The 27,222-nt window shown below is 34.4% G+C and overlaps 1 protein-coding gene across 2 annotated transcripts in view; it reads left to right on the top strand.

Moving 5' to 3' along the window:
* Positions 1–25,644, top strand: part of LOC6048718 (non-canonical poly(A) RNA polymerase protein Trf4-1) — a 60,074-nt gene extending 34,430 nt beyond the window's left edge. For both annotated transcript variants that reach the window (XM_038259409.1, XM_038259410.1), the window contains exons 3-8: positions 15,855–16,033; positions 16,098–16,547; positions 16,611–16,748; positions 20,021–20,670; positions 20,736–22,180; positions 24,688–25,644. In XM_038259409.1, the coding sequence (XP_038115337.1) occupies positions 15,855–16,033; positions 16,098–16,547; positions 16,611–16,748; positions 20,021–20,670; positions 20,736–21,314 (1,996 nt within the window). In that variant the 3' untranslated portion in view covers positions 21,315–22,180; positions 24,688–25,644. The remainder of the gene's footprint in view (positions 1–15,854; positions 16,034–16,097; positions 16,548–16,610; positions 16,749–20,020; positions 20,671–20,735; positions 22,181–24,687) is intronic.
* Positions 25,645–27,222: the final 1,578 nt, after the last annotated feature.

The following is a 27,222-nucleotide window of genomic DNA, read 5'->3' as shown; positions in this document are numbered from 1 at the left end:
AATAGTAATTACAACGATAAATATTTCTGGGGAACGGTACATTCTGGGGAATGGTTTTCTGTGGAACGGTTCATTCTGGAGAATGGATTTCTGGGGAATGGTTTTCTGGGGAACGTGACACAATCTGTTAAAAGTTTTTCTCAAACTTCAAAAACGTCTCGAGCAAAAAAATATTTTTCCAAAAAAAAAAACAAAAAAAAAATTCAATTGAAATACATGTGCAATCAGCTGAAAGCAATCAAAAGAGCATTTCCTGCGCTTAAAATATTTTTAAGAATGGGTTTATTCAAAATTCTTTAGAACTTTTGGAATTTTTTGATGTACGGTATCGAAAATATTTTGCGCTTAAATTTTTGTTTTCATCAAATCATACATTTTTTGATAACTAATGATTGTCAAACAACTGAACTAGTATAAAAAGCATTTTAAAACACTTTTTTATTCAAATGTTGAGACTATGGCTTGTTATTTCAATTTTTATATATTTTTTAAATTACTAAATAATTTAGATGAAATTTTTCCGTATCTATTGTGTGATCCGTTTTTAGGTAAGTAGCGAAGAAGGTGAATTAAGTTAGTTTTTTAATTGAAATCTAAGTATATCCCGCATTTTATCAACATTTCTGTACAGAATTTTTTGATTGATTTGACAAATTTACATTACATTATAAACTGACGTCTAACTAAATTTTTAGTAAGATTTCTTTAATATTTCTGAAAAACTAATTTTTTGTCCATACTGGCTTAAAGTTGTGAATTTTTGTATTTCAAAACATATCAAAATAATAATTAATTGGAAAACTAGCATTTTTTTCCTACAACTTTGACGATGACACAAAAGCGATCAGAAAATTCCTACAGAAGATACCGATATTCGAATATTTATGTACCATTTTTGTATGGACAACTGCCAAAATTGTATGGAGCCTTGTACGGGCGAACCAATAATATAAATAAAAAGAAAAATCATTTCCAGAATTCGTGAAGAATTGCTCAGTTATGGCCATAGATTTATATACATAATTTATAATGTACTGTACAACTCATTTTGAAGTTCTGCGACGCTAGGAAGCACTAAACATCCTGCGAAATGCGCATGTCAAGTGTGTTGCTGAACAGCCCCGTATTCCCAACATCCTCACTATCCCATAAAGCTGATCAGTAGGGTAATCGGACGGAATGTTAGTAGAGTAGTGTTTTTGGCCGGGGATCCTAAAAAATACCATTGGTAGCACCAGGATGGATTTGTTTTCGGAATAGCTACTTTGAATATTTGTAAAGTTCGCAGATATATTCGTTTGTTTGTATCCTTAAGATGAACAAAATCTCAAACACAAATATTCAACGTTCAATATGAGCAACTCTCTACAAAATCGGCCGATTTCGACCATTTTTATTTTTTGTATTTTTTTATTTGACTCAAACTTTGTGGGGGCCTTCCCTATGACCAAATAAGCTATTTTGTGTCATTGGTTCACCCATACAAGTCTCCATACAATTTTGGCTGCTGTCCATACAAAAATGGTATGTAAATATTCAAACAGCTGTAACTTTTGAGTGAATTTTCTGATCAATTTGGTGTCTTCGGCAAAGTTGTAGGTATTGTTGAGGACAATTGAGAAAAAAATATGTACACGGAAAAAAATTTTTGCAGATTTTTTTATCAACTTTTGTTTCACTAAAACTCAATTTCCCAAAATACGTATTTTTTGATTTTCGAGATTTTTTGATATGTTTTAGGGGACTAAAATCCGCAACTTTTGAGCTATAGAGAAACATGGTCAAAAAATCTGCCGCTAAGTTATGAATTTTTGAAAAAGTAGTGATTTTTGAAAAAAAATCCAAATTTCATGCAAAAGCAAATTTGAAATCAATTTTTAATGCAAAATTTAATTTGCAATCGAAAACTACTTTACAATTTTTTTGATAAAGGGCTTCGTTTTCAAGATATAGGCACCGAAAGTTTGATTTTAGCAAAATATTTGCAGTTTTCCGATTTTTAAAAATAGTGACCATGAGCGAAATTTTTTTTTTGAAAAGTTCTGAAAATTTGCTATAAAATTGTCTAAGAGACATTGAAGATTGGACCTCGGGTTGCTGAGATACAGCCGCTTTAAGAAAAAGAAACACGAAAATTGAAATTTTCTAAGTTTCACCAAAACAACCGGGCGTATGGGCGTAATATTCAATGTTTGGCCCTTTTAAAATGTTAGTCTTGATTTAATTTTTTTCAAATTATTTTTTTTCGGAAAGATCGAAAAATTTCACGAATGTTTCATGTATTACATTGAAAATCGGACCATTAGTTGCTGAGATATCGACATTAGAAAATGGTGGGAAAATTTTAATTTTCGTGTTTCTTTTTCTTAAAGCGGCTGTATCTCAGCAACCCGAGGTCCAATCTTCAATGTCTCTTAGACAATTTTATAGCAAATTTTCTGAACTTTTCAAAAAAAATATTTTTAGAAATGGTCGCTCATGGTCACTATTTTTAAAAATCGAAAAACTGCAAACATTTTGCTAAAATCAAACTTTCGGTGCCTATATCTTGAAAACGAAGTCCTTTATCAAAAAAATTGTAAAGTAGTTTTCGATTGCAAATTCAATTTTGCATTAAAAATTGATTTCAAATTTGTTTTTGCATGAAATTTGGATTTTTTCCAAAAATCACTACTTTTTCAAAAATTCATAACTTGGCGGCAGATTTTTTGACCATGTTTCTCTATAGCTCAAAAGTTGCGGATTTTAGTCCCTAAAACATATCAAAAATCTCGAAAATCAAAAATACGTATTTTGGGAAATTGAGTTTTAGTGAAAAAAGTTGATAAAAAATCTGCAAATTTTTTTTTGTACATATTTTTTCTCAATTGTTCTCAACAATACCTACAACTTTGCCGAAGACACCAAATTGATCAGAAAATTCACTCAAAAGTTACAGCTGTTTGAATATTTACGTACCATTTTTGTATGGACAGCAGCCAAAATTGTATGGAGACTTGTATGGGTGAACCAATGACACAAAATAGCTTATTTGGTCACAGGAAGGCCCCACAAAGTTTGAGCCAAATCAAAAATACAAATAAAATCCATTTCCGGTTTTGGTAGAGAATTGCTCATATACCTTTGTAGTAACATATACATCATTACCAACGTACTTAGCACGGTCAGTATATGAATGAGACATTTCGAAAGTGTCGCGAAGATCGCAGCTTGCAAACTTTGTTTGCAGATTCCTCTCGAAAAGAGAGAAAAAAAAAACGAGGTCGCGTCGGATGACGACGAGTGATTTTAAGGTTCGCTCGCCGGGATAAGATGAATGGAGGGACGTGGACTGTGGACATGGCCGGGCCGGATGGCGTCTCTGGCTCAGAGCTATACTACGGAACATAGCGTATAGTAGAGATGGATGCGTGGGGAACCGTTTGGGAATGCCATTGAAAGTGCGTGGGATTCGGGGTCAGAACGGGACACCTGCGGCGTTTTCTATTCTTATCTTTATTGGCGCGTACCGATATAGGATTTACAGGGTAAAAGTGCCATTTTTGGGTCAGAGGGCATGTTGGACTTTGTTATTTGACTCTTCAAACTACTCGATCTCGTTTTCTACTCGAAGAAAATGTGCTTTTTTCTGCTCAGTCATCGTTTCACACATTGTCCCATGTTTTGCCACTTCTTGTTCAATTTAATTTATCGTGTCGCCCCGGTATACTAAATGGTGCGCACAACAGCAGTGTGTGAAAATTGCCTACTCACACATGCTCACGCGCGCTTAAATCGGCTGTTTATCATCATACTGCCATGCAATAATTCGCGAATTGAGCCTTGAAAAGTGGGCAACGTCAAGAGCAACCTCTCGGATGGATTTTTTTGCTTTTTCTTCTTCTGAAAAACATGTTTGCTTACCTGTCGTTGCAGTGTTAAACATGTAAACAAATAAAAAAAAAGACTCTTAAACAAGTGAATGCATCCAAAACTGGTTGCGGACACTTTTTCTTATGTTGCTCCATTTTCTGGTTTCACCGGAGGCACTTGACTGTGTTTGTGTAAAAATGTTTAAAATACAAGACTTGGCACGAGTTTATGCTCCGTGAGGGGGGCAACAAAACTCACGAAAAAGTCAAGGAAGTTAAAGAAGGAATACACGCCAATTAAAAAAAAGGAAGGAACCAACGAAGCGAAAGTATCTGGCAGTAAGCTGATTCAGTCCAGTGTTGCCAACCGCCGATTGAGAGCAACTTTTGATCGACGAAACTTGTTTCGCGCGCTGCGAGGTAATCTCTCGTCAGCAGTCAGAACAACCTTGAGGATTCGCGCAAAGTTTGAGATATTAGCAGGTTCCTGGCCACCACCTATATGTTATGCTCGGCGATCTGAATGTCAAGTCACACAATGAAGAAGTAACTCGTTTAAGGCATTGTCGGCAATATTTAACCTATATTTGAGGAAGGGACAACTTTCGAACCTGTTTTTTTTTATTTGCTTCAGGTCGAACTAGAGTGAACCCTTCACTTTTGTCAGGAATTGATAATTATAAATTAAAAGGCACTTTCACAAAGCTCTGCGAATCGTATTCCGGATATCCGTATAGTTTACAATTTCAGCACAATATTAAGAGAAGTACCTCAATTATATTTTAACTGAAATATTCTGTCGAAAATAGATTCAGAGAACCCAAACTAGATGTTCCAGAATCAATTATCCGAAGGCCTTGTTTATGATTCGATTTTTCGAGTCCTATACAAAACTTCGGTTAATCGAACTTCGGATAATCGAAACCTTCGATAATCTAGTCTGGACTGTATCACAATGAGACTATCTTGGTAGTCTTTTTGTATAATTCAATCCGATCCTTGATCCGATCATATTTTTGTATAGTTTCTTATCGTACCAAATTTTCGAAAGAGCGTAACGTTGGTTGTAAACTAAAGGAGGTATTAGACTACGGCAAACAAACAAACTCGCACTTTTTGACAGTTTGCCAGCTTGTCTGTGTTTTTTTTCACCAACATTTGTTTGCCGAAACAAGTGCGTCTATCCCTAGAATTTTCGGGATAACAATCCCGGAAATTTCCGGGACAAAAATCCCGGAAATTTTCCAAAACTGAGAATTTTCGAATCCCAAAATTTTTTAAATAATTTGTCCCGGGAATTCTCGAAATTGGAAAAAAACGAAATTTCGGTCTGGAAATTCAGATTTGGTTGTGGAAATAGTTGAACAGTTAAATACTTAGTAATCGAAAAGAATTTTAAAATATTAAAATTTGTATTCGGTATGTATCAGCATTAATTTGGCTTATTAGGGAAATTTGTTAAAATTTTAGTTTAAAGATCCGCAAAATGTCTAACGCTGTAAATATTTTTTTTTTAAATTTTAATAAAAAAAAGACTTCGTATTGTATTTACGTATATTTACTTTAAAAACATATTTAATTATTTTCTTGAAACAACGGCATCTGGAGCGAATCTGGACAAAAATAACGAGTTAAGACAGCTGCACAGAAAAAAAATGATGGTAATATTCTTCAGGAAATGGTGACAGATTTTGTGGCAAAAAAGTGTAATATTACATCGAAAGATGATGAATTAACATCAGTTTCTGGTTCATCAGATTCACATTTTTACACATTTTTTAGGTTATGCAGTCGACTCTCTGGCTGTCGATCTTCTTGATATCAATATTGTTCCATGTACCGATGAATTCTTCAGTCCCTTCAAACTGCATACTTCGATTGTCTTTATTCCTCGATATTTTCTCTTGCTTGAAGGATCTCTTCCTTGATTCTATTTGCTTTAAACAACTATTCCTGGACGATCCCCAGTGGGCGAAATGGAACCCAAAATCGGACTTAATTGAACGCGGCTGGTTCCCTGGCATGAAAAATAGTGTCGCAAAGGTCCATTTTGTCCCATTCCCATTTTTTACATTTTTTAAAAATCAGTCTGTATTTAGAGCGGAGGCTTCATGCGGCCATCCAAAATACACTTAATTTATGTTATGTGAAAATGTCCCAGGAATCCAGTAAAAATAACCACTTGCACCGCAAAAATCATCTAGGGTCCATTTAACCCCAATTCCGCTATAAAAGCATTTTTGGCCTTTTTAAAATGTTAGGTCAGATTAAAAAAAAACTGAAAATATTTTTATCGTAAAGAATTTTACATCAGAATGACGATTTGCACTTCATAGTTTGAAAAAATGATGTTGATAAAAATAAAAAAAATATGTAAAAGGCAGTTTATTCTGCGTTTGGGAAAATTGGTCTAAAACTGATTCTTCTATATTTTTATTTAGTTTAAATTATAAATCAACATAAATGTATCAAACTATCATTATTCTTATGTGAAATTGTCTGATCTTTTCGATAAAAATATTTTTAGATTTTTAAAATCAGACCTAACATTTGAAAACGACCAAAATGCTTTTATAGCGGAATTGGGGTTAAATGGATCCTAGATGATTTTTGCGGTGCAAGTGGTTATTTTTACTGGATTCCTGGGACATTTTCCCATAAGTTAAGTGCATTTTGGATGGCCGCATGAAGCCTCCGCTCTAAAAACAGACTGATTTTTAGGAAAAATATAAAAAATTGGGAAATGGGGCAAAATGGACCCTTTACTGTTTCGTGCGGGGGATGAAACCATCACCAATCGATTCTCAGGATTTTTACATAATAAACATTATGTTTCATACCAGGAACCAGCCGCGTTCAATTAAGTCCGATTTTGGGTTCCATTTCGCCCACTTTGCGCCCTTGGATATTTACAACCAGAGAGTCGACTGTTTTACTCAAAGTACAAAATTTTCAACATTCCAAAATTCTTTTTGCTTTGTGTTTAAGCAATTTTTGCATAATGTTCTGATTTTTGATTGATTTCGGTTACATCAGGAACAGAAAAAAACAAAACAATTAATTCACCGATTTCAATTTTATTGCTCTAAAATGTTCTGTACCTTTACAGACCGTAGTTACGATTTTCCCCAATTGGCGGTAGTGACTTTAAGATTATTTTAAAAAAATGTTTTATTATCCAAAATTGTACATTGTCTGGTATATTTTTTTCGTTTCTTGTTTTTCAGACAGTTTGTTTAAGCTTTTGTAACAAATGAGAATTTCAAGAACAAACTTATTTCACTTGAATCACATTGGATTAAATTTGTTGGCTCAATTAAACTCAAAGCACATCAAAGAACAAAAAATAAAACAATTTTTAATGTATTTTAAACTATCAAAAAACTGGTGTCCTATTTTAGATTGAAGTGTAGATTATCACCAATTGACCTTATTGAGCGAATTCTATGATTTAAAGCTTGAAAAACATAACAAATATACCGTAAACTGGGGTGACTTTGATAGCCCGGGGTGACATTGATAGAAATTTGATTTGGCCACTAATTTTGATACATCCAATGTAACAGTCATATTTTTGCATATATGTTCGATAATAAGCTATCCCTTAATGTTTGCATACTCAAAATTCTCAAAAATGTTTAGGTATTAATTTGACGGGCATTTGAAAAACCTATCAAAGTCACCCCGGGCTATCAAAGTCACCCCAGTTTACGGTAATAAAAACATAGATTTATGGCTGTTTTGAAAATTTCCCGGGATCCCGGGATTTTCAAAAATATTATTCACGTTTCCCGGGAAATTCAAAACCCGGTAAAATTGGACGCCCTAGCAGAAACGTCAGCTTGCATACATTTTGTCTTGTTTGCGAGTTTGCCGCAAACAAGTTTGCGACTTTGGCAAACTGTCAAACGCAAAAAGTGAGAGTTTGTTTGTTTGCCATAGTCTAATACCTCCCTAACAGTCTATCACAGTTACTGGACTGCCTATCGTGGACTAATTTATTGGATTGGAGCCATGTTAAAAATTTCTGTCGGAATATCTTAAAAATATATTTAATTAAATCATGTTTTAAATAAAGGTTACACTAAACCAAGCATTGATTCAAAATAAAATGTAACCTTCATTTCAAGCTATGTTATTGGGCCCTCAACAAGAGAGAGAGCCCCAAAACATCTTGAAAAATGAAGATCACTGCGTCACAGATCGATTCAACCTTTTAGGCCAATTTGCAGCTAACGAATCGATCGGAAGTGGTTATTTCCACCGCAACTCCGACTCCAAAAAAGCAAGCTCGGACACGCGGGGTGGTAATTTGAGCTAATGAAACAAAAACGGTAGAGAGATAGAGAGGACGGCTTCAGTAGGAGAAATGAGATAGAGATAGAGGGAGAGAAGCAAAAACTGAAAAAAACGTTGATTGATCGCGATAATAATAAAAAAAGCGCAGCAGCTGCATCACCACACGTGAATTAACACCAACAGCCGAAATCAAATCAACGTGACCAAAAAAGGAAAAGGCGGCAGCATTTTATTGAGATTATTATATTTACCTTGTTGTTGGTTTTATTTTTTGTTACTTTTATGCTGCGCTCCGTTTTTCGTTTTTTGTTTTAATTTCGTTAATGGTGTCGGATGCAGCGATGGACCGACCAAAATCACGTCATCTGAATTGGCTTCACAAATTGGAAAATGTACCACAGACAGTTGATAGATTAAGAGGATTTAGGGAAAGTGAGGAATAGCATGATAAACATATTAAAAGGCATCATTTTTGACTAAGTGCATTAACCACAAAAAACATCTGAGCAATTCTCTACCAAAACCGGAAATGGATTTTATTTGTATTTTTTGATTTGGCTCAAACTTTGTGGGGGCCTTCCCTATGACCAAATATGCTATTTTGTGTCATTGGTTCACCCATACAAGTCTCCATACAATTTTGGCAGCTGTCCATACAAAAATGGTATGTAAATATTCAAACAGCTGTAACTTTTGAGTGAATTTTCTGATCAATTTGATGTCTTGGGCAAAGTTGTAGGTATTGTTGAGGACTTTTGAGGAAAAAAAAGGTACAAGGAAAAAAAAATTGCAGGTTTTTTATCAACTTTTTTCTCACTAAAACTCAATTTCCCAAAATACGTATTTTTTGATTTTCGAGATTTTTTTATATGTTTTAGGGAACAAAAACCCGCAATTTTTGAGCCATAGAGAAACATGGTCAAAAAATCTGCCGCCGAGTTATGAATTTTTGAAAAAATAGTGATTTTTGGAAAAAAAATCGAAGTTTTATGCAAAAACAAGTTTGACATTACTTTTTAATGCAAAATTGAATTTGCAATCGAAAAGTACTTTACAGATTTTTTGATAAAGGGCTCCGTTTTCAAGATATAGCCACCGAAAGTTTGATTTTAGCGAAATATTTGCAGTTTTTCAATTTTTAAAAATAGTGACCATGAGATATAAAATTATATTCAATATTTGGCCCTTTTAAAATGTTAGTCTTGATTTAAAAATTTTCAAAATATTTTTTTCGAAAAGATCGGAAAATTTTACGAATGTTTTATGTATTAACATTGAAAATCGGACCATTAATTGCTGAGATATCGTCATTAGAAAAAGGTGGGTTGTTTTGGTAAGATTTAGAAAACTTCAATTTTCGTGTTTCTTTTTCTTAAAGCGGCTCTATCTCAGCAACCCGAGGTCCAATCTTCAATGTCTCTTAGACAATTTTATAGCAAATTTTCTGAACTTTTCAAAAAAAATATTTTTTGAAATGGTCACTCATGGTCACTATTTTTAAAAATTGAAAAACTGCAAATATTTCGCTAAAATCAAACTTTCGGTGGCTGTATCTTGAAAACGGAGCCCTTTATCAAAAAATTTGTAAAGTACTTTTCGATTGGAAATTCTATTTTACATTAAAAAATTACGTCAAATTTGTTTTTGCATGAAACTTCGTTTTTTTTTCCAAAAATCACTATTTTTTCATAACTCGGCGGCAGATTTTTTGACCATGTTTCTCTATGGCTCAAAAGTTGCGGATTTTTGTCCCCTAAAACATATAAAAAAATCTCGAAAATCAAAAAATACGTATTTTGGGAAATTGAGTTTTAGTAAAAAAAATGCTGATAAAAAAATCTGCAAATTTTTTTTCCGTGTACCTATTTTTTTCTCAAAAGTCCTCAACAATACCTACAACTTTGCCGAAGACACCAAATTGATCAGAAAATTCACTCAAAAGTTACAGCTGTTTGAATATTTACATACCATTTTTGTATGGACAGCAGCCAAAATTGTATGGAGACTTGGGTGAACCAATGACGCAAAATAGCTTATTTGGTCATAGGAAAGGCCCCACAAAGTTTGAGCCAAATAAAAATACAAAAAAATGGTCGAAATCGGCCGATTTCGTAGAGAGTTGCTCATCTGTTTCCATTAATTTGTACGTGGGTCATTCATAAATGTTAAGCGAATCAATAACTCGATGGAATTGCCCCGATGAGAAATTCTACCACCAAACAGCCATCGACTTCCCCGTCATTGACGTCCTCGTAACGCTTCGAAGGGTTCATTTTTATGACCTCAAGTGAACCGCAGAGTTGCTACTGGTTTAAAAATTTGAAAGGAGTTCAGTTCATCGATCGCATTCCCAAGTCAAGCTGGAGATCAAGGTTGACCACAGGGTTGGTTGGACGGACGACTAACCATGGTTGAGAATCAGTCATGTGGTAAATGTAAGCCACCCCGTATTCTGGGATTGGATAGAGTAAAAAAAAAGTAGTTAGGACCTTCCTCACGATTTGAACGATAATTTAACACTACTTTTGTATCAAACAAAAAAAAAGTCCATTAAGTCGTAAAGGCTGCACCCAATGCCAAAACTTTCCACACCATTTTACCCCGGTTTTAAATAATAATTCTCGCCAACCTGTTTGAATGATTCTCTCGCACTTACATATAATTCTAACTCGCTGCCATTCAACGAAACGGTGCTCGATCTCGCCACGCACGATGCGGTGGAATGCGGTCGACATTGTGTGCACAGAATTATGAAGAGACGGCGTGTGATGATATTTGGCCGAACATTGTATGATACATACAGATACACACATATCTGAATATATGTAATGCCATTCGATAGAAAAGAACGCACATTTTTAAATGTTGTTTTTCGTCATACAATGTCACTTAATCCCCAAAACCATGAAAAGATATCAACAAGATCAAAAAAGAAAAAATCCCTCACCGACACTCAAGGGTTAATCAATTCACGGCGCCGGCTTTTGCTGCTCGAACGCAACTCGAAACCACGTGGTCTTCTTTCGGCCCAAGCGACACGACAGTGCAACACACCGGCAGTGTGCGAGGTTCCGGGTCTGTGAATCTTCGTCTAATTCACACATCAGTGCACTGTACGCGATTGGCGTTATTTTATTCGATTTGATGAATGGGCAGCACTCTGGTTCCAGCTCAATTAATACATCTTTGCACATTTTCGGGGGTTAAACATTTTTTCTACTAGAATTATTCTTTTTCTTGCTTTGTTGATTTCATCGTGTATTTGTTTCAGTTTATCTCCGTCTAATTAGCACTCATTTTTCATCGTGAAAATTTCCGATCTTTTCGAAAAAAAATAAATCAAGACAAGCATTTTAAATGGGCGTAATATTCAATGTTTGGTGTTAGTTTTGATTTAAAAATTTCGAAATATTTCTTTCCAAAAAAAAAGGAAAATTTCACAAATGTTTCATGTATTAACATTGAAAATCGGACCATTAGTTGCTGAGATATCGACATCAAAAAAATGGTGGGTTGTCTAGGAGAGACTTAGAAAACTTCAATTTTCCTGTTTCTATTTCTTTAAGCCGCTGTATCTCACCAACCAGAGGTCCAATCTTCAATTTCTCTTAGACAATTTTATAGCAAATTTTCTGAACTTTTCAAAAAAAAATTTTTTAGAAATGGTCACTCATGGTCACTATTTTTAAAAATTGAAAAACTGCAAATATTTCGCTAAAATCAAACTTTCGGTGGCTATATCTTGAAAACAGAGCCCTTTATCAAAAAAATTGTAAAGTACTTTTCGATTGCAAATTTAATTTTGCATTAAAAAATTATGTCAAATTTGTGTTTGCATGAAACTTCGTTTTTTCAAAAATCACTATTTTTCAAAATTCATAACTCGGCGGCAGATTTTTGACCATGTTTCTCTATGACTCAAAAATTGCGGATTTTTGTCCCCTAAAACATATCAAAAAATCTCGAAAATCAAAAAATACGTATTTTGGAAAATTGAGTTTTAGTGAAAAAAAAAGTTGATTAAAAAATCTGCAATTTTTTCCGTGTACCTATTTTTTTCTCAACTTTGCCCAAGACACCAAATTGATCAGAAAGTTCACTCAAAAGTTACAGCTATTTGAATATTTACGTACCATTTTTGTATGGACAGCTGCCAAAATTGTATGGAGACTTGTATGGGTGAACCAATGCCGCAAAATAGCTTATTTGGTCATAGGGAAGGCCCCCACAAAGTTTGAGCCAAATCAAAAAATACAAAAAATAAAAATGATCGAAATCGGCCGATTTCGTAGAGAGTTGCTCTACTGCTAAATTTGGACATTTTTGAATGTTAGGGTTGGTTTTAACATCTCAAAATTATTGTTATTGAAAAGATCAGACAAAAATCGATTTTTTTCTGTTTTTTTAATCCGGCTGAAACTTTTGTGGTGCCTTCGGTATGCCCAAAGAAGCCATTTTGCATCGCTAGTTCTTTCGTACAACTTTCCATACAAATTTGGCAAATGTCCATACAAAAATGATTTGCGAAAATTCAAAAATCTGTATCTTTTGAAGTAACTGAACAAAAATTATACACGGTAAAAAATTTGGTGATTTTTAATTTCACTTTTTGTCACTATAACTTGATTTGCAAAAAAACACTTTTTTTTTATTTTCTGAATTGTTTTAGAGGCATCAAATGCCAACTTTTCAGAAAATTCCAGAATGGGCAAAAAATCTTTGACCGAGTTATGATTTTTTGAATCAATACAGATTTTTAAAAAAAATCGAAATATTGGTCGCAAAAACCCACTATTTTCTAATGTCGCTATTTCAGCAACTAATGATCCGATTTACAATGTTAAAATATGAAACATTCGTGAAATTTTCCGATCTTTACGAAAACAATATTTTCAAAATTTTTAAATCAAGACTAACATTTCAAAACATTCAATATAACGCCCTTTTGAAATGTTAGTCTTGATCTTAAATTTTTGAAAATATTGTAAAAAAGGTGGTTTTTGTAAGAAAACCCGCCATGCTTTATATTGTTAGAATTGTTTTTAAAGACCCTTCCAACGGATCCAAAGATTGAAGATCTGACAACTCTATCAAAAGTTACAAGTACTTTAGTGTTTTAAATACACTTTTTTGAGTCCGGATCTCAGATATTTTGATAAAAACAGTTATTTGTACACTTTTTGAGGCTCACTTTATGAATGCGAGGAAGGCACCAACCAGTTAAAGGTGGATTAAGTACGTTTTATAAAAAAAAGTTCTTGCTCAAATAATTTATGAAAATCCGATAAAAACATAAAAAATCACATCCTTCTTCAAAATAGCCTTTTCATCAATATTTTAGAAAAGAGCGAAAGAGACGTTTAAAAGAGCGGTTTTACCCACCTCAAGTGCAATTGTTTGGTCAAAAAAATTGTTGAACATTGGCACTCAAAACAAAAAAAAAAAATGAGAATAGCGCTACTTTGCAGTTTTTTTTTTAAAGTACATTAAATTTCCCATAAAACGGCATGATTTTTAACAGTCAAGTAACGATTTTTTTTGTATTTTCTCGAAGATTTTTTTTAAATTTTGTGATATAAGCCATTTTTGTGTATATGAAGCCAGCTGAGCAGTTCTCTACGGAATCGGTCTTTTTTCTTTAATTTTATTTTTTGTATTTTTTAATCCAGCTGAAACTTTTTTGGTGCCTTCGGAATGCCCAAAGAAGCCATTAGTTTGTCCATATAATTTTCCATACAAATATGGCAGCTGTCCATACAAAAATGATGTATGAAAATTCAAAAATCTGTATCTTTTGAAGGAATTTTTTGATCGATTTGGTGTCTTCGGCAAAGTTGTAGGTATGGATACGGACTACACTGGAAAAAATAATACACGGTAAAAAAAATTTGGTGATTTTTTTATTTAACTTTTTATCACTAAAACTTGATTTACAAAAAAACACTATTTTTAATTTTTTTTATTTTTTGATATGTTTTAGAGGACATAAAATGCCAACTTTTCAGAAATTTCCAGGTTGTGCAAAAAATCATTGACCGAGTTATGAATTTTTTAATCAATACTGATTTTTCAAAAATCGAAATTTTGGTCGCAAAATTTTTTCAACTTCTTTTTTCGATGTAAAATCAAATTTGCAATCAAAAAGTACCGAAGTGAAATTTTGATAAAGTGCACCGTTTTCAAGTTATAGCCATTTTTAGGTGACTTTTTTGAAAATAGTCGCAGTTTTTCATTTTTTTAAATTAGTGCACATGGTTGCACACTTTTTAAAAAAATATTTTTGAAAAGCTGAGAAAATTCTCTATATTTTGCTTATTCGGACTTTGTTGAAACGACCTTTTGTTGCTGAGATATTGCAATGCAAAGGTTTAAAAACAGGAAAATTGATGTTTTCTAAGTCTCACCCAAACAGCCCACCATTTTTCAATGTCGATATCTCAGCAACTAATGGTCCGATTTGCAATGTTAAAATATGAAACATTTGTGAAATTTTCCGATCTTTTCGAAAACAATATTTTCAAAATTTTCAAATCAAGACTAACATTTTAAAAGGGCGTAATATAGAATGAATTCAGGTTGTTGGACATCGATCAGAGAATTCTTTCTTAAGATACAGATTTTCGAATATCATAACACCTATTTTATTTGCCCATCCCTCAAAATTGTATCTAGACTTATAATAAAATTTAAAAAGATGCCTCACAAGTTAATCCATATATTAAGTTTATATTTATAATGTTTGGCTGACAAATGATTTGTGTTCCCCATTTTTTGTGTATTTTGAATGCGTTGAGGTGACAAGGAAAAATGGAAATTTGAAAAAAAATACTTAGGTGACTCCTCTGGCTCGTTGCATTAGGTAAAATTAAGCATGTGGGTAAATTTTAAGTTAAATCTGTTAAGGTTTAGGGGTTGTTGAGAGTGCAGTTTGTATGGGAATTTTAGAAAAAAAAATGTATAAAGGCAAAAATGTGTGAACATATTGTCTAGAGCAAGATTCTAATGTGAAAATTATCCCTCTACAATTTTGTCGAAGGGTGCAAAGCGGTCCGAGTTGATCCTTAAAATTAATCAATGAATTGAGCAAGGGGGTCTGTTGATTTCACCCTAGTATGCATCAACAATTACCCCCCACGAAGCCAGTGCTCAAGTTTTGACCATTTATGTCCACGTTTTACTCCCGGCCATGCGTCATATCATCAGCATTTCCAAGCGGAGGTTTATACTAGACAAATTTTTCAAAATGTGCTGTATTCCTTGCTCCCTCCACACCATTGTTTGCGCCGGATGCTGGCCACCTCTGCCGATGGAAAAGCCGCGGTTTGATATATCGCTGTACGCGGACAGTCCCCCAAAAATAGAACGCACGTCGCGTTATTCACGGCAAACGTCATGCATGACTCACGAGACAGTTACGACGGTCCAGGTGTCGTCCGCTGCCGCGTCATTTGACCAGTTTGGAAGGCTTTTTTCGATCTTTCTCTGCGTTGCATGAACAAAAAAAAAGAAGCAAATCTCGCCGGACGAACGCCGGGAAGAGAAAGTGTTTATTGTATAGTAATTACGGATTCGCTACGGAGGAGCGCCGCGTGCGAGATTTTCGTGCAGCTTCCCATTCATTTCGTGTGCGCGCGCGTTTGTGTGTGCGAGACGAGCGCAACATGTGGTTTGACCGTTTTCTTCTTCTTCGACTTTTTCTTCCAGACTTCACGAGGAGATTGAGCAATTTTACGCCCACATGATACCGACGGGGACGGAGCACACCCTGCGGGTACAGGTGGTGGCCCGGATAGAGGCCATCGTGCTGAATCTCTGGCCGATGGCCCGGGTGGAGATGTTCGGTTCGTTCCGGACCGGACTGTACCTGCCAACGAGTGATATCGGTGAGTGCCTGCCTGGTCCTAGGTTGAGAAATCGCTTGACTCAACGTTCTCTGACTTCTTCCAGATCTGGTCGTGATTGGACGGTGGGAGAAGCTTCCGCTGCGGACGCTCGAGAACGAACTGATCAGCCGCGGCATTGCGGAACCGATGTCGGTGCGCGTCCTGGACAAGGCATCGGTGCCGATCGTGAAGCTGACGGACCGCGAGACCCAGGTCAAGGTGGACATTTCCTTCAACATGCAGTCCGGGGTGCAGTCGGCCGAGCTGATCAAGGACTTTAAGCGCCAGTACCCGGTGCTGGCCAAGCTGGTGCTGGTGCTGAAGCAGTTCCTGCTGCAGCGTGACCTGAACGAGGTGTTCACCGGTGGCATTTCGTCGTACTCGCTGATCCTGATGTGCATCAGCTTTCTGCAGCTGCACCCGCGGGCCAACCAGAGCCAGACGACCAACCTGGGCGTGCTGCTGCTCGAGTTTCTCGAACTGTACGGACGAAAGTTCAACTACATGAAGACTGGTAAATGGTTTTGTTATCTTTGCTATGCAAACTAGAACTCAAATCAATCCAATTCCGTTGCAGGAATTAGTGTTAAAAATGGTGGCCGATACATACCCAAAGAAGAGCTGCAGCGCGAGATGATCGACGGTCACCGGCCGAGCTTGCTCTGCATCGAGGATCCACTGACGCCCGGCAACGACATCGGTCGATCATCCTATGGTAAGTTTACGACCTTTGCAGTGCCTAAATCCTTCGACGGCCCATTTTATCCCTGTTAGCTTGAAAAAAAAGTAAAAACAAAAAAAAACGTAAAATCGACGCCATCATTTCCAAGGTAACTTTTCAAAAGAACCTAACATTGCTGGAAAACGTCCAAGGTTAAAAAAGGTTGTTATAGTTATCGTCGTGACGATAACAATTACATTGCAATACCGGTATCAAATGATTCGAAATTTTGTATGCGTTTTCAATATTTTTGAGTGTTTAGAGCAAAATATTTAAATTTTCACAAAATATTTTTTAAATTACTCAAATTTTCATAATTTGCACTAATTTTGAATGCATTTTCACTGTTAAAGATTTTTTGCAACTGAATAATTATATTTTCACAAAAAAATCCTTTCTACGTTATCCTTCTGCGTTGTGTTTACGGCTGAGAGGATTCAGTGATCCGATTACATTACACAGAATTTACACGGGAGGAGGGATGCGTGGACATACCGTGTCAAACGGTCCGGATTATTATTTAATTATTGTTATGAAAATGTTGGTTAGTGTAATAAATAAATAACGAAATAAATAATATAAATGTAATTTAATATATGAATATAATCAACTGGGGTAATTCTCGTATTTTTGACAGGTTAAGAATTCAGTCCTAATTCCGTCCAATTTGCAGTTTCTCAATGTTTAAGCAATTTGTTCTGCAAATGTTTTGACAAAACATACTCAGTATTTATTGCCTAACAAAAATCAAAATCTTAAATTCAAAATTTTAAAATAAAACAAAACATAAATTTTAAAAATGGAAAAATTGAAACTTGTATACAAAAATAAAATGTTGAAAAAATAATATGCAAAAACATTTTTCAAATGTACAAATCTAGTCATTTAAAAATGTTAAGAATTCAGCAATTCAAATTGAAAAATTATTAACCTTAAAATTTTAATTTTTAATGAAATTCAAATTCAAAATTTCTGGAAATCAAAAAGAAATCTAGAAAACTTACTCATTAATTTATTTTCTGAAGAAATTAGAATTAATAAATTGTTCAATTCAAGATTTAATAAAACACAAAGTTAAAAACTTAAAATCATGCATTCCAAAATAAAAATAAAAACAAAATTTTAAAAAATTTAAATCTAAGATAATTCAAAAATGTTAACAGCAATTTAGTTTTTAAGATATATATATATATAAAAGGTAACTCATTAATTAAATTTTTGAAGACATTCATATTTGAAAACTCGAAAATCAAAAACTTTAAAATTCGATAATATAAAATGTGGTAATTTGTTCCGATGCAAACATTTTTCAAAGTTTTAAAAATTAAAATAACAAGCCATAGTCTCAACATTTGAATGCAAAAAGTGTTTTTAAATGCATTTTACACTAGTTGTTTTGCAATCAACAGTTTTCAAAAAAAGTAAGATTTGACGAAAACAAAAAAAAAAATGCGAAAAAAACGTTTTGCGATACAGTCCAGACTCGATTATCCGAAGCCTCGATTATCCGAATTTTCGATTATCCGATGGTTTGTATGAGACTTCGGATAATCGAATCATGAAAAAAAATATTTTTCATATTTTTTTTTATTTGTTCTACTTTTAACCTGAAATTTGAGTTCTGCGACCCCATTTTAGTCAAATTTGAATATTTGATTCTATTTTAAATCAAAAAATGCATTTTTCAATATTTCAGCCCAGCCATTTTGGCCGCCATCTTGGATTTAAAAATTTTAAATCATTTAAGAGTAGCTTATGGGTCATACTTAAGCTCGACAATCAAAAATTGGACAACGAAAAAAAATTTTTTTTTTTTCGTGATTCAATTATCCGAAGTGAAATTTTTCCGAGGCCTTCGGATAATCGAGTCTGGACTGTACTAAACATCGAAAATTTTCAAAAATTCAAAAGATGTTTAAATTAACCCAAACATGCTCAAAATTATTTTAAACGCAGGGGAATGCATTTTATATAGATTTCATCTGATTGCATTTAAATTTTAAATTTTTTAGAAAAAAATATATTTTGCGGGTGGGGGGGGGGGGGACAAAAACTTGGACCAGCCTAATAAAGCAATTTAAAATAATTTAAAAAGACAACCATTAAATTCTTTTTCTTATGTCATTTAAATTAAAAATTTCTGAAAATCTAAAGTTATAAAATTTTACTTAACAATTTACTTTTTGAAGAAATTCAAGTTCAACAATTCTTCAATTCAAGAATTCAAAAAGAAAATTTAAAACTATAAACTAATAATAACAAATTTCTAAATTTCAAACATTATTTTTTCAATTCGGTTTTATTTGTGAATAATTAAGTTACAATGAGTTCATTTAGGTACACAACAGAGTTTTGGTGTTTCTTTCAGCTGTGTTTTACATCGTAATTCAATCGAAAAATTATTACTTATAACTATAATAGACTAGAGTAAGAAAAAGTTTTCAAAAAACTTACAGTTTCAAACATTAAAAAAGTCAAATCCTTAGAAATTTGAAAAATCAATAAAATTTAAAAATTAAAAATCAAATAATTCGTAACTCAAGAATTCAAAAAAATAAAATTTTAAAATTACTAAATCAATTATCTCAATAATTCTGTGTTTTAAACATTAAAATCAATTAAGACTTTAGAAATCTTGAAAATCAATAACTTAAAAATGTAATTTTCAATGAAATCAAAATTCAATAACTTTTTAATTCATGAATTAAAAATAATAACATTTATAAACTTATAGATTTGTATTTTCAAATATTCTAAAGACTTCATAAATTTGCTTAATCAATAGCTTAAAAATTAAATTTCCGATGAAATTCTAATTCAAAATACTTAAAATTCATAAATTTCAAAGTTGTAAAGGTCAAAAATTTATAAGTTCTGAGGTTTGAAAATTCTATAATACTTTTGTATTCCTGTAGTAAAAACTTCAATTATTTTATGAATGCAAATATCTAAAGTGTATGTGTATAGAAGGTTCAATAAACAAAAAAATATTGTTTTTTTTTTACTTTTTGGATGTTTTTGAAACCGCCTTTAGAAATATACCAAAAAAAATTAATTAAATTTTGTTTTTTGGACCTTTTGAACCTCTTTGTACCGCGTCTGAAAGAACAACGCTACCCAAAAAATGCTGAAAATATCTGAGCGGTGTTTTCTTTAAATTCATTTTTTTTAAATGTCATATTTTCAAAGAGAGTCTGAATCAGCCCTCTGACCTGCCTGCCAACGCCAAGTCAATTGGATTAATTTCGCTCTCCCCCTCCCCGCAGGTGCCCTCCAGGTGAAGCAGGCCTTCGAGTACGCGTACATTGTGCTGATGCAGGCCGTCTCGCTCAACAAATACTTCAACGACTGCACCCGCCAGAGCATCCTCGGTCGGATAATCCGCGTCACGGACGAGGTCATCGACTACCGGACGTGGATCAAGGAAACCTTCGAGTCAAGACTGATTGCGGCCCAGGCCATTGTACCGACGATACTGAACGACCCGCTCAACCCGCACCTCTCACTACACATTCAGCAGCAGCAGCAGCAGCAGCACCTCCACCACCACCACCACCAACAGCAGCAGCATCAGCACGTGCAACAACAACAGCAGCAGCAACAGTACAGCTCGCGGCGGAACAGCTACAGCGTAGACACGTCCGAGGACAGCATAGACAGCGACGGGGACTCGAACTCGGCCTCGCGGGACATTTCGCCGACGAGTATGAACCGGTCACCGGAGTTGCATCACCAGCAGCAGAACGGCGGAACTATTGTGCTGACGACGCATATACCGACCCACCAGCACGCGGAGGTGTTGATCGAGGACTTTGCGTTGGTGCAACAACAGCAGCAGCAGCAGCAGCAGCAGCAGCAGCAACAGCAACAACAACTACTGGACGGAATCAACGAGAACCAGATGATTAGCTATAATGTAAGTGGTTTGTTGTGGTGGGGAGATCTTCGGGGATTGGGAATGATGGTTTTGTTGATTTTTAGATGAACAACCGACGGAGCGCCTCTTCCCCGCATCAGATCGTAGGCCAGGGCGGCAAGGCAGCCCTGATGAACATCTACACGCCTCGCGCCAGCTCGGAGCGGATGTCGCACGGTGATCGCGGCAACAACAACAACAACAACCAGTCCAGCAACATCCGTCAGCACAGTAAACACCCCCGCCGGTCGGTGATGAACAACCTGGGCCATTACATCATCAACCCGCAGAGCGCGATGCAGCAGATGAACAGTGCCAACAACGCCAAGCAGCAGCAGCAGCAGCAGGACGTGCAAGACCAGCAACACGGCAGCAGTAACAATAACAACACGGTCGTAGTGATTAAGGACGGTCCGGAGCGGAAGCAGAGCCAACCGTTGTACAGCATGAGCCAGAAAAAGTCCCAGTCGCAGATTCTGGTGACGACGGTGTCGGCGGCGGTCGCGTCGACGGTGGCCGCCAACAACGCCGCCAACTCGTCCTCGTCGTCCAAGCGCAAGAAGACCATCTCGCCGACGGACAAAAAGGGCGGCCCGATCGGAGGTGGGGGCAGCAACAGCGGCAGCGGCATGGACAGCCGATGATGACTGCACGCGAGGCACCAGCACTGTGCGCGGTACGTGCACTATTGCTTCTAAAGTCACACACACACGTTCTCTCATTCAGTGTGTGTGCGTCGTTTTCTTTGTAAATATTTGTCCCGGTTGAACCGCGCGCACTCTACATTTAAGACGGAAAAGTTACTAGAACGTTGGCTAGTACATGCTGAAAAGAGAGAGAAAGAGAGAGTTATAGTGATTTAAAACTATATACATTATATAGGCTTAAACTAAGCATGTGTGTGTGTGTGAAGGCGCCCCCGAAAGAAGGTAGAAGTATTAGGTAAGGCTTTCTTCACCATTTTTGCGCTGTTTCGTTTCCGCAAAAGCCGCCATCGTCGTCGTCGTCGTCGCAGACATCTTCACACCCCCACTCAGAAATTGCGCGCCGCACGCACGCACTCGCATATCCGGGAATTGAGTTTTTTTTTTTCGGAAATCGTTGGATCATTTGACAAAACAAAAAAAAAAACGCCGCGATTGTTAAGTGTGCGTGTGATTAAACTTTTCGTCGTCCTGATTTTAATTGAGTATAGAAAAAAAAACAAACAAAAAAACAACCAACTAAATCACTGATAGAGTAGTAGCAGCAGCTGTAGTCACAAGATGAGGAAACAAAAAAAAAAACACGTCGTGTAGCCAATTATTAAGAGAGAAGAGCGAAAAAAAGGGAAAGTGTTGGTTTTTTGCGAGCTCCCAATAACGTAAGGCAATAATTATGATCACGGAAGAAGAAGAAGAGGAAGTCAAACGCAGAGTGAGAGAGCGTTTGCAAAGCAGGAAGAAGCAGCAGCAAGCGTCGACCCCAGGGCGGATCCCCCCACCAGAGAAGGTCTAAAGTTCCGGTTTATGTAAGTACTTCTTCACAATATTTAACTTTTGTTTCGCCTGGTTTTATACATGCTCGGTTGAGCTGGTCTGGTTTTATGTGTGCGATGAGTGGTGTCTTTTGGCGGGGGATAAATAGATTTTCCCTTACCCCATTAAAAAATGGGAGCATTCAAAATTTCCGTCTTCTTAATTACTTTTTAATTTCCAATGATTTCTTATATTATTTAGGGTATAATAAAGAGTATCTCTTGCGGAATAAAGCTACACATTTTTGGAAAAAAGCGAAAAAAATTAATTTGCCAAAACCATTTAAAATTGCTTAACATTTTTTTTCAAGCAAATGTATTTTTGCGAAAAATGTTTATTTTTTTTAAATAAAAAAAAAAACTCTAAGAGGGGGCCCGCAAAAAATTTCGATGATCTGAAAAAAATCTGCAAATTCTTTCTTGACTATGTTGATCAGACTGCTAGTTGATGGATCACAACCCCTTAAAGTTTAAATTTTGTGAAAAAATTAGTGTTTCTCAGTGTCATCTAATTAGTCCTTTTTTCAACTCGAGATATCTCGGAAACTAATGGTTCGATTTTTAATGCTTAAAGGTGAAATTTCTTGAACTTTTCAGCACTTGTTTCGAAAAGCAACACTTTTCAACATTTTTTAGATTAAAACGATTTATTGACAAAATACATGAAAATTTTACTTAAAATTTCACTCAATGGGTGTTTTTCGGAATTGCAAAAAATGTTGCATGGAACTCGTAGCAAAACTTGATTTTTTCAGCACTCTACCTATTTATTCAACTCGGTGAACCTCGTTGGATAAATGTACGACTCGTGCTGAAAAAATCCTATTTTTGCAACTTGTTGCATAAACTACTAATTCGATTTAAATAAATTTCAACATAAATATCGATGTTCTTTCCCTCTAGAATCTAGAAAAAAAGTCATCTTAAGGAGGTATTAAACTATGACAAAACAAAGCTAGCAAATGTTTGTCATAGTCTAATACCTCCTTTTTTGGAGGGTTGAAATCGATTGGTAAGCAAAAAACTAAGGCTGAATAGAAGAATCGAACTAGAATGCAAGTTAAATTAGCAATTGGGTCTTAAAAATAAGTTCAGATTTCTGATATTATTGCTCACAACGATAAAGCTAAGTACAATGACCCTTTGTACGGCCACAAAGAGTTTGAAATGAATTTTTAAAGAAAAAAAAAAGTGATCGGAAATCGTATTTTTTTCCGTTGTACATAAAAATTGACATGGGGCTTTAGGACCCAATTCTCCCCAAACTTCGGAAATGGATTTTACTTGTATAATTTTTTGTGGCTCAAACTTTGTTGATGTCTTTTCTATGACCAAAAAAAACCATTTTGTGTCTTGAGTTCATCCATACAAGGCCCCACACAATGTTGAAAGCTGTCCATACAAAATTATGAGTAATATTTAGAAAATTGAAATACACCGATGTTGCCGATTTTTAATCTACTTGTTTATGCATTTGTTTTTCCAAAATCTTTACTTTTGTTTTTTTTAATTTTTGGATTTGTGTAACGGTAAAAAATGCAACTTTTGAGCAAAAGAAATGTACGGACAAACATTTTTGCCGCCGAGTTATGGTCTAAAAAAATTTTACTAACCATTTGATGTGTCATCAATTTATAAATTACGTATCAAAAAGTATTGTACAGAAATTTGGATAAAATTTTACGTTTCAAAATAAAGTTCCCTAAACATTCATTTTCAATTTTAAACATAAGTTTTCTATTTTTATAAATAGTGATTGGCTTTATAAAAAAAAATTAATTTTTAAAAACTTCAGAAAATGTCTTCAAAACTGACCTCTTTTTTCACTGCCTAGTTGCGAGTTGTTGTCCCTTTATAACATATAAAAAAATCAATATAATAAAAGAGAGAAATACTGATTTTGAGGAAAAAAAAGTGTTCCTACAACTACAGATACAGATTTTTGTTTGGACAGCTGCCAAAATTGTACTTCCAAGCGAAACTTACTCTGAGATACCACGGAAAATTTCCCTTATCCCATTAAAAAAGTGGAGCATTATTTAAAATGACTACCAATGAAGACATTTTTTTAGAAAAAGGGTAGTAAAAACATCTTTCACAATTGTAAATGGTTTAAAGGTTACAAATTTGCCGAAAATACCAACAAATCTTAAAATCGGGTTTAAGATACTGATTTTCGCTTTGGACATTAAAAAATGGATAAACATTTTTATTAAAAAAAATCATAAATTTAATTCTGTTTTGGAATCAAATCAAATCTACTGAAAACTACTTTGTAGATGAAGGAAAAGGGGTTTTCCTTTATTTTTTGTAACATCCAGTACATCCGTTAAGAGGCACCAATTATCGTCAACTCGATGTGCAATATTTTATTTGCAATTTATACAGTTTTACACAGTTTTCTTGTGAGACTCCTTGGAGTAATTTCCGTTCCCATGCACGGAACCATTCGAAAACTGAACACGAACTTCATCTTAAGAGATTTAATAACCTTTTTCCAGACCAACAACAACCGACAACAACCTATCATTATCGATTGGCGTTTCGTTTCACTCATGATACAAAACACTATTAGAAAGCAATGAAACTGAACATCAAAAATAAGCAAAAAAAAAAAACTCATAAAAAACCTATAAATACGTAGCTATAGAGAACAACAAGTACCCAGGAAAGCATTCAAAAAACACTAAGTTATTAACGTTTTTGTAAACTTGAAAACTTCACACTCATACACACACAAACACACGTACACAGTATGTAAAACAATCCACTAAGTTTAAGTACAATATGAGATGAATTATTTATATTTAAATCGCGGCACACTGTATGTATATGATTTTTTTTTTCTGTTAGACTTTTAATGTGTATTTTAAAGGATGTCTTTTTGCCCTAGGAAAAAACCAACCAACTACTCACACAAGCTCTTTTTTTAAGTAGGATTTCATTCGCAAAATAGTTGTTATCGGTTAAATAATAAAGCCCTTTGTGTGACGCGAAAAAAAACCAACAAACGTCTTGTGGAACTAGCTACTCTGACAACCACACACACCGACCAGTTAGTATAAATTTACCATACAATCGTTCTCAACATTGCTACCCTTTTATTATTGCTCGTAGTAGTATCGAAACGTTATAAAAAAAAAACTCCAAAAGCCCCCGCCTCCTCCTCCTCCTCTGCAAATTTGCAATACAAAACAAAAAGTTGAATTTGACATGGCTTGCTCTACTTACTTAACAAAACAAAGCGAATCATTTTTAAATACAAATCTTCCACACAAAAAGAAAACCAAACAACCGCGAGAATGAAGCAATTGGAAGTGAAGGACGGATCGCGCGTCCGTCGATGGTGGGAAAGAAACACGGGACACACAGACAGATAGACAGACAGACAGAGATGGACAGTTGATGAATGGGAAAAACGCAGTCATTTCCAGTACAAAAACAAACAAAAAAAAAAATCTTAAAAATAAGTGAAAAGCAAACCAGCGCAGTGTAATTTATCTGTAACATATGATATTTAACTTAAAACAAAAAAGCTAAAAAAACGTTAAAATAAAATGCTGTAAATAAAGAGAAACAACAAAAAAAAAATTGTCGAAAACTACATGGCAGTTAAGCCAAAAAACACACAAAAAAAATTACGATTCGTTTTCACTCGTGCTAAAACTACCGAAACTTCCTATGTTGCATGCAATGCCAACCCGCTAGTCGTATTTTTTTCACTACGTGATTTTTTTAACGCCCCCAGAACAATCATTGCGGCGCATAAAATGCGCCAACTGTGAAGGATATGCTGCCGTTCTACGCATAATTGTCCCATGTCAGTTTTTGACGATTTTGACTATATGCCATTTTTAAGTTTAGTCTGATGTGTACTTTAAGAAAAACTCATAAAATCTGGTACTTTGTTCGGAAACTCATCAAAAACAACACCAAGTCTGTTTGTCCCATCATTGAACTTCTACGCATAATTGTCCCACCAAGTATTTTCTTACACGGAATCATTAGTTTTACTAAGCATTATGCCTTGTTAACCTGTTGTATAGCAAGAGGATCACAAATAAGGGTGATAAACTGCTAACTGGGGCGATTAGGGACACATAGGGTGAATAGGAACCCACGGGACAATTATGCGTAGAAACACAGAAATCGGTCGAAAAATTTGAATTGCGTTTTTCTCAGTTGCACTTTTTTGAACATGGGACAATTATGCGTAGAACGGCAGTATGCCGCCACCAATTTTCGTAATTTGGCGTTGATGTTTACAACGAGTATATTTACATTTTACCTTTGCATTCCAACGACAAATTTTATATTTATTTACAAAATTATTACACTATATGAGAATTAAATAATTTTAGAATTTCAGAATTTTCGAATTCAAGATTTTTTAGAATTTTTGTATTATTTTGGACATTTAAGAATTTAACAATTTAAGAATTTAAGAATTTAAGAATTTAAGAATTTAAGAATTTAAGAATTTAAGAATTTAAGAATTTAAGAATTTAAGAATTTAAGAATTTAAGAATTTAAGAATTTAAGAATTTAAGAATTTAAGAATTTAAGAATTTAAGAATTTAAGAATTTAAGAATTTAAGAATTTAAGAATTTAAGAATTTAAGAATTTAAGAATTTAAGAATTTAAGAATTTAAGAATTTAAGAATTTAAGAATTTAAGAATTTAAGAATTTAAGAATTTAAGAATTTAAGAATTTAAGAATTTAAGAATTTAAGAATTTTAGAATTTGAGAATTTTAGAATTTTAGAATTTTAGAATTTGAGAATTTTAGAATTTTAGAATTTTATAATTTTAGCATATTAGAATTTTAGAATTTTAGAATTTTAGAATTTTAGAAGTTAAGAATTTAAAATTTGTTTAAGTTTTGAATTTCAGTATTTAAGAATTTGAAAATTTTAGAATTTCGGAATTTGGGATATAAGAATTTTAGAATTCAAGAGAATAAGAAATTGTGAATTTAAATACTTAAGAATTTTAAACTTCTAAAGTTTTATAACCTGTAATTTTTTTTTAAATT

Source organism: Culex quinquefasciatus, chromosome 3, assembly GCF_015732765.1.
Source record: "Culex quinquefasciatus strain JHB chromosome 3, VPISU_Cqui_1.0_pri_paternal, whole genome shotgun sequence".
NCBI classification, from domain to species: Eukaryota; Metazoa; Arthropoda; class Insecta; order Diptera; family Culicidae; genus Culex; species Culex quinquefasciatus.
The sequence above is the reverse complement of the archived record's forward strand: the minus strand, read 5'-3'. Positions and strand labels throughout refer to the sequence as shown.